The sequence below is a fragment of the Corylus avellana genome, chromosome ca3, assembly GCF_901000735.1.
Source record: "Corylus avellana chromosome ca3, CavTom2PMs-1.0".
Lineage (NCBI taxonomy): Eukaryota > Viridiplantae > Streptophyta > Magnoliopsida > Fagales > Betulaceae > Corylus > Corylus avellana.
In genome coordinates this window covers 7,255,045-7,263,773 of record NC_081543.1, presented here as the reverse complement: position 1 = coordinate 7,263,773, position 8,729 = coordinate 7,255,045, and the positions used below count along the sequence as shown (strand labels likewise).

General features: G+C 33.1%; 1 protein-coding gene and 1 long non-coding RNA gene across 2 annotated transcripts in view; one reads left to right on the top strand and one right to left on the bottom strand.

Annotated features, from left to right (window-relative positions):
* Positions 1 to 3,053: 3,053 nt before the first annotated feature.
* LOC132175322 (uncharacterized) lies at positions 3,054 to 4,475 on the top strand. The gene is made up of 2 exons (XM_059587214.1): positions 3,054 to 3,537; positions 3,655 to 4,475. The coding sequence occupies exons 1-2, from the start codon at positions 3,212 to 3,214 to the stop codon at positions 4,139 to 4,141; spliced, it is 813 nt and encodes a 270-aa protein (XP_059443197.1). The 5' UTR covers positions 3,054 to 3,211; the 3' UTR covers positions 4,142 to 4,475.
* Positions 4,476 to 4,660: 185 nt separating this feature from the next.
* The window catches only part of LOC132175968 (uncharacterized), an 8,397-nt gene continuing 4,328 nt past the window's right edge, over positions 4,661 to 8,729 (bottom strand). Inside the window, exon 3 of the long non-coding RNA XR_009439482.1 lies at positions 4,661 to 5,417. This is a non-coding gene — a long non-coding RNA (uncharacterized LOC132175968). The remainder of the gene's footprint in view (positions 5,418 to 8,729) is intronic.

Below are 8,729 nucleotides of genomic sequence, written 5' to 3'. Positions count from 1 at the left end.
ATATTTTATTATTTTGTTTTTTATTTTTATTTAAATTTAAAATAATATTTTATTATTATTTTTAGTTAGTGGACATGTGTCATATTTGTGATTTTAGAATTTCTAGGAAGAAATCCTAGCCATGAACTGGATATAAAATGGATTGGAGAGAATCCTATTCTTGGATTCTCGGGAACATGGGGACGAGAATCAGGGTACACTAACTGCTACTTAATGCTTATAAAAGGAAAACTCTAACCAGGTATTTGGTTAATCACATTCAAGCTATTTTACTCTCTCAATCTCAAATCATCAACTGACTTAGGCATCAGAGCTATCCCTCGCTGGCACATCCCGACAAGCTCTTATCTTACGTGTTTCATTTTGCAAATAACTCATCTCTCAAATTGCTGAGTCACTATCCTCGAAAACTTGTCATCAACAACTTTAAAAATAAATTTCCTTGCTCAATCACTTTAAAAATTTCCTTGAAACACTTAACCACCATCATTGATGTGACAAATAGAAAATAGATCATTTTTTTTACAAAACTCAAGATTATGCTTCATTTGTGAATACGTGTGTAAGTAAAACTCTTAATAATAAAAACCAAGATATTTTGTATTATTTCAGGAGTGCTGTTATCCACTGAGCAGCATAAGCCTACGTTTTTTTTTTTAATCAACAAATATTTTTGTTGGTATAAAGTGGTTGATTTGTTTGGAAGATGCTAAAATGGGAGTATCCGTAAAGGAATGTGCTCGGTTTGTGAACAGATACTTGAAAAAGTCCCAAAAGAATATCCTTTTCGATCGACTGCCCCCCACCCATTTTGTTCTAATCTTCTTTCGACTCTTTTTGAATGGTTTACACCTTATCCTTCTTGTTTTTCGGATTAGATGTCCAGGCACAGACAGGCTCCAGCAGTAAAGGATTGCAATATTAACGTTTGATTTTGACTACTCACAATTAATGAATTTGCTATCACATAAATTGCCTCTAAAGTTTTAATTCACACGTGCTCTCTTTCTTTCATTTGAAACTATTTGACTGCATATATATATATATATATATATATATATATATAACCTTTAAATAGCTCTGAAATACATGTCAACCGTGGCCATAATTTTCTTTTAATTGGAAAATGTGACAATTTTAATTAAAGTAAAAAAAAATGTGTTTCTCACACACTAAGGAACACGTATCATTTTATTAGACTAGTTTGTAGTAAATTTTATAGACTGGACAATAGGCAGATGAGTGTATGACTTGAAGTTATAAATGGAAATTGAATGAAATTCCTTACTCAATAATGTTTGCCTGGATATTTAAATTAATGTGTATGAAGCATAACATTTTTTTTTTTTTTTTTTTTAAAGGGGAAAAATTCCATACTCATTCATTAATGTGTATGTGCGGCCGCTCGAAGTTTTACAAAAAATATATTAGTAGAACGTGTAATGGCCGAAGCCTTGACAGCTCTTTATGTTGTGGAATTTGTTAGGGAGATGAGATTTTTTTTTTTTAAAAAAATATTATTCTAGAAGGAAATGCCTTACATATTGTCAATATAGTCAAAGCGGAGAGTAAAAATTAGAGCAAATTTGGCTTAGATGGTATCAAAATAGGAATGCGTCTTTTTCAGTCTTGGAGGATTGAACATGTAAAGAGAGACGCAAACTCTGCTACTTGTGTTTTGGCTCTTGAAACTATTATATGTGTCATAGATAGATTTTAAGTTGAATAAATTTCAACTTGTATCTATGATATTGTAATTATGGAGCAAATAGTCCCTATTAAATTTGTTAAAAAAAAATACTATCAATCTTTTTAAACCTTTTGTACAATATTAATAATGCTTGTTGAAGATCACAAGGCGTTTCGAATAAGTGCACTATGTTTACTTCTTATTTTATTTGTTTAATTATTATTCAGAATTTGTAATATTTTAATATTTATTCTTTTATTATAATTGGAGGCCTGAACTAAGAGTATTGACCACAATTAAAGCCTTATTTATTTTTTTAAGGAATAAATTTTTATTATGTGGCCTTATTAAATTAGGAGACACAAATTTCCTCCAAACTGGTTTGAAAGAAATTTCCTTTAACCTAATTTAATAAGTGATAAGTGTCATTCAAAATTTTTGAGTTTCTAAAAAATTAATGTTTTGATTCCTAGATTAGTGAAATAGCAATAAATGACTGTTAGAATATTAAAAAAAATATATAAGAGATGACACTTGTCACTTATTTAGACCCAAAAGGATCATCTTCATTTCCTTTGAAATTGAGAGGATCTCATTCCTTATTAGATTAGGTTAAAAAAAATTTTCTTCAAACGAGTTTGAAAGAAATTTATGTTTTAAATTAGGGGTCTTAGGCAGCTAACTGCCTTATTTGCCAATGGTGTAGTAGGCCTTGTCAACAACTTCCGACGTTGGTCCAAATGAAGAGATTCGATGAACTTTAGCAATTTGAGAAGAAAAAAACTCAAACTTAAAAAATAATTTACAATTGAAAAAAAAAAAAAAAACTTTGTCTAGTTGACAATTATTTTTGGTTACTCCAAATATCAAAAAGTAGAAAAAATTTCAAGAAAAATTATTTAGCCAAAACAAACGAAACATTAGTCACAAGAATATTGTCCGGGTACGTAACTGCGATTAGTAAAGATCCCCACGATGGAAAGGTTTGAAATGCAGCAGGAGTGAGGAGATGACGCGTCTTTTGAAACGGGTGCGTGGAAGCACTCCGTGCAACCAAACCATACTCATCTACAATATTAACCCTGATATTTCTTTGGGGGCCTTTCCCAAATTCCCACTGCAAAAATGATCACATTTTGTTTGTTTCTGGGGAAAACCCACATTAATACCAAGAAAATCACCATCATCAATAGAGGATTATTCTGTCTACATGGTAAAGATTCAACTTTTCCTCTGGACGACAAGGGCACAACACCAAGAAAAATTCATATCTCCAAGTGTCAAAGAGAATTACACCAAATATGGGGGGGTGTACTGTGCAAAATAATCAAAGTTGTTCTCATTTGGTTCATTTCATGGCCACGTTCAAATCAAAAACAAAAACCACAACCATCAGCATTTCGTTTCCACATCACAAGCACAAAACACCAACTCAAATTTCTCTCTCTCTCTCTCTCTCTTGGTTTCCACATGAAAAGCTAAAAAAACTTGAGCGACCCAATTGAAGGAAGAATAAAGGCCATGGCTTTTCTTCTACCCAACATCTCTCCCTCTCTTCTTCTCCATCACAAACCCAAGGAAAAAATCTTCATTCACCAATCATTTTCCCCCCAATCAAAATCCGATTCTCCCTCTCCCCTCTCCCTCACTTCGCCTTCTGCAGCCTCCACCGCCGGCCTCCAAACCCCTCCCCCACTCCAGGGCGTGGCTAAGGTTAACACTCCTCCCGGTGCGCAGGATAACCACCAGAAGGACGATTTTTATCTCAACCTTGGCCTTGCTGTACGGACTCTCCGTGAAGACCTCCCTTTGCTATTCACCAAGGACCTCAGTTATGATATTTACAGGTGATTTTCTCTTCTGGGTGTTTCATATTCTCTGATTTTCTCATCTGGGTTTGTTGTATTTTCCAGGGTTAGTGTTCGGTTTCTGAAAAAAAAAATTGGGATTTTGATTGTTTTCAGGGACGATATTACATTTGTAGACCCGTTGAACACGTTTAGCGGTATTGAAAAGTACAAATTGATCTTCTGGGCATTGAGATTTCATGGCAAAATTCTGTTCCGCGAGATTTCACTTGAGGTATATAGGATTTGGCAACCTTCAGAGAATGTGATTTTGATAAGGTGGAACTTGAAGGGCGTCCCCCGGGTTCCATGGGAGGCCAAAGGGCAGTTTCAGGGCACGTCCAGGTATAAATTGGATCGAAACGGCAAAATTTACGAACACAAGGTTGACAATTTAGCGTTTAATTTCCCCCAGCGGCTCAAACCGGCTGTTTCAGTGTTGGATTTGGTCGGCGCTTGCCCGGCGAGTCCCAATCCGACATTTTTGTTTGGGCCGGCGGATGTTTATACATCTTCGTGGTTGCAGTTTTATCGGGCTGTAAGGGAGACATTGGATCAAGAAAGCTGCTTTCTTTCACAAGATGGTTTGGTTACTTGTTCATAGTTGCTGAGCTACTTACTCTCATACGTGAAATTATACGTTAGAATTCAATATAATATATATATAGTATATGTATTAGTATTTAGTGCATTGCATTTTGTACGAAATATTATATATTGGTAAATAGCAAATAGTTGTTTTTGTTGAAGAACAAGGGTGTATGTGTACATAGGCAGGTATGCTGGAGGAGATATCAATGTATTTCTTGTTGTTTTGGTGGAGATGGAAAAGCTTTGGCATATATTGGTGAGCTAAAACAGGACGGATATCATATGTATGTATACAAAATCTTGATTACTGTTTTTAGTGAATCTTGTTCTACATTTATTCTCTCACAGATTGAATCCTATGATTTTGCTTTACCATTGATTATATTCTTCAATTGCTTGCATTAAGATTGGCCCCCCCTGCCGTTTGATAAGGGGGGAGAAGGTTCGATTTAGGACCATGCTGATATGTGAACGAGTGAGTTTGCTTTACTACGAATGCTATATAACTGAGATGATGTGGTAGTGAAAATCAGTCTTTAGATCAGCAATAGCTTGTAAAAATGAAAAATTTATGGCTGATGTCTAACAGTCTATTAAATAGCATTTCTTTTGCTTTACGTAATGCTACGGAACACGATCATCTCCAGTTCATTGGAACTGGATAATATTCAGTTAGTTATATTAGAGGGGAATTTTTGTCTTTCACTTTTTGAGGAGATAAAAATATTCTTTCAATATAACTAGCTGGATATTATCCAGTTCAAATGAACCGGAAATGATCCTAATTCGTAACGCTATGCTTTGTCTGCCCCAAAAGTCGATTTGACCCATGATTTCATATTGTGCTCATCATCACCTTTGATTTTGTGAGGTTCAGTGTGCAAGAAGCTCATGTTTATCCTTACAAAGTCTTCCTTAGGTTCAACTTTTCCCACTTCGCATCTCATATTGAAGCTTCTTGCGATCTTCCCCAATAAACCTTCATTTCCTCCATTTTTTCTTTCCTCGACTTGGTTAATCCTTTCAAGCCCGAATAGCTGACTTATTCAACACATATTAGTTATCAAGGTAATTTTGTTTTCCTCAACCAAACCACGTGGTCGTGGATTACATAGACTATACATAAGATGATGTGTTTTATCCACCTTAATTTTCTTAAATCCTGAAGAGCCAGTCAGCCAACACATGATCTGATTCTTGAAATATCTTTCTATGGCTATCTGCTTTCAAAGCTCTTCTCCTGCTATTTGCATCTGGAAGGAGCAAAGGGTGCACTATGCACATATGCCCTTGCACAAAGAAAAAATCAAAGTAATTTTACTTTTCACACTTGTATATCACACATTTTATTGCGTGTTTTAAGTAGTCTTGAGAAATACCCTTTTGAGTACTTTTCTAGTCATAATCTTGTATGTTTTCTGTCGCATAAAAATATTCCCAAGGAAGTGACATACCAGAACTTTTATGTGTGAAAAGATGTTTCATGCATATCCCATGCTCAACTTTGAATTGTTGGAAAATTATCCAAGTATTTCTATATCAATCGCCCTGGTTTGCTCTGCTTTGAAATTTTCCATGAATTTTTTTTTTTAAAAAAAATTTTTAAGAGTCTAATCTTAAAAATATTGTTGATGAAAGGAGAAGCAACTCTCGTATATTAATGTCCATATGTAAAAGCAAGCATGTGGCTGCTTTTTTTTTTTTTTTTCCTCCAGATAATTTCTCTCCCATTCTAACTTAGCTCAAAGTTAATTGCAGATACTATTCATAGTCGGCAAAACTTGAGTGGACGTGAAAATTCAAAGAAAAAATGTATGATTTTCGTATGATATCCAACTCTGTACAAGAGATAGGCAAATTCACTATTAAATCTGTGAGTTCTACAAAATTTTTCACTTTCATAGCTTGTGAGAGATATCTGTCTAACAATGTCACCATGAGATATAGAGAGTTTCTTGCATTAAATCAAATTTGAAGTGTACCTCTAACAAGAGTGACCAACAATTCAGAAAATAAAATAGGCACGGTAATCAGAATGCATTGCAGCAGGGTGTACCTCAAAATAAACAAAGACAACATCCAAAAAGCAGACACAGATTTCTAACGTTATGTACCAACCATTTTATATTCCACATGTCAAAGGGTTTGTCGAGTAAAACTTTCTTCTTTTTTCTTGTCGAGTAAAACTAATCCTCAGGATGGCCATACTCATTGAATAACCTAATATAACGGAAATGAATCATTTAGTTAAATACCTTGATAGATTTTCTTGCATGCAATTTCAACGGAAGTAGCAGAATGAGTCTACTAAAGTTGATGTCAAGTTTCTCTGCCTCTTTTTGAATGTGAAAAAGAAAAAGGACACAGAATAAACTATGAAACAGTCTGACATCTCATTTTCTCTGAGAGCTTGGAAAGACTCGAACAGTTTTGAGTCGTTAGAAGAAGAAAAAATGTAGAAAAATCAGAATGTTGAAAGTTCAACATTTGCTATTCCAATGTTGAAAGTTCAAAAAAATGTAGAGAAATCAGAACAGTTTTCCCATCAGTTCCAAATGTTGAAAGTTCACAGAGAGGACCACAAGCTGCAGAATATCGGAAGTCATGAAACCTTTAGGTTACGTTCAGGGCCGGCTCAGGCCCTAGGCGAGTTAGGCCCTCGCCTAGGGCCCCCAATTTATTAAGGCGTAAAAAAAAAAATTTTGAGTTAAAAACAAAAAAAAAAAAATTATTTTGGAACAAAAAAAAATTGAAGGCCTCAATTTAATAAGACCCTAATTAATAAGCCCACTATAACTTTTAAAAATAATTAAAAAAGGACAAAGCATTAAAGCCTTATACATCATTACGCCAATTCCCTAGAGCTCCTAACGCTACAGTACACGCCTGACGCTACAATACCCTAACACTACAGTACGCCTACCTCATTCATTTATCCTCTTGGCCTCTTTCTATAAATTTTTTGTTTTTGATGAGAAAATATAAACGTTAGAAGTAAAATATTACCATTTATTTTCTATTTATTATTTAGCCATCTAGGGAAAGCCAAAAGCCAAAAATATAAACTGTTGTCAACTATGGGCATTTTAAATATCAATCTCTATATTTGCCATTTTACTTCTCCTCTTTGCTTGCTCTTTTCTGAGTTTTTCTTCTCTGCCTATCTCATCATTTTCTCTTCCTCTCCGACTCTGAGTGACTAAGTCTCTTGTCTTATCTCCAAGAACTGTTTCATAATTCATTTGCCAAATCATGTTTTATTGTTCTATTTTTGTCATTTATTTTATTATAGTCATTTTTTTTTTTGATAAATCGTGTTTGTTTAATTTGTTAGTATTTTTAATTAAACATGTCTACTAGAAAATATGCATCTGGATATGAAAAACTTAAAAAAAAAAAAAGAAAAAGAAAAGTAGACAAATTGATTGAATCTCAAAGAGGAGCCTAAATAAATTTGTTATTAGCAATAAACAAAATATTGAGGATAATTTAGGTGAAAAACTCTTAAATGAACAAGAAACTCATCAAAAAGAATTAGAAGATAATGAAAATATTATTGATGTATCTAAATTTATTGCTACAAATATTTATGACCCTGGCCAATAGAAAAATATTGATGCAAAAATAAGGGATTTGTTAGTAGAAAATGGTCCAATAAGATACAATACTATAGATTTTCCTGAAGATGAGAACTCTAGGCATTTTTCTAATACATATTATATACGAAAATTATCAAATGGGGAGCAACATAATAGAAAATGGCTAGTCTATTGAAAAGATGTAGATAGAGTATTTTGTTTTTGTTGCAAGTTGTTCAATTCAAAACCTAATAGAATGCAACTAGTTAATGAAGGGACTAATGACTGGAAAAATCTTAGTGCTAAGCTAAAAAGTCATGAAACAACCAATGAACATATTACTAACATGAATGATTGGATTGATTTAGAAATAAGATTGTTAAAAAATAAAACAATTGATAAAAATGTCCAAGAACAAATTAACAAAGAGAAAGATTATTGGAAAAGAGTATTATTGAGAATTATTGCTGTAGTAAAGAATCTTGGTAAGAATAATTTGGCATTTAGAGGACAAAATGAAAAGATTTACCAAGAAAATAATGGAAAAAGATATTAGAAAATCTTAAATATAAAAACTTAAGATTTTCCTAAAGATGATAGAAAATAAGGGATTTGTTAGTAGAAAATGGTCCAATAAGATACAATACTATAGATTTTTCTAAAGATGAGAACTCTAGGCATTTTTCTAATACATATTATATACGAAAATTATCAAATGGGGAGCAACATAATAGAAAATGGCTAGTCTATTGAAAAGATGTAGATAGAGTATTTTGTTTTTGTTGCAAGTTGTTCAATTCAAAACCTAATAGAATGCAACTAGTTAATGAAGGGACTAATGACTGGAAAAATCTTAGTGCTAAGCTAAAAAGTCATGAAACAACCAATGAACATATTACTAACATGAATGATTGGATTGATTTAGAAATAAGATTGTTAAAAAATAAAACAATTGATAAAAATGTCCAAGAACAAATTAACAAAGAGAAAGATTATTGGAAAAGAGTATTATTGAGAATTATT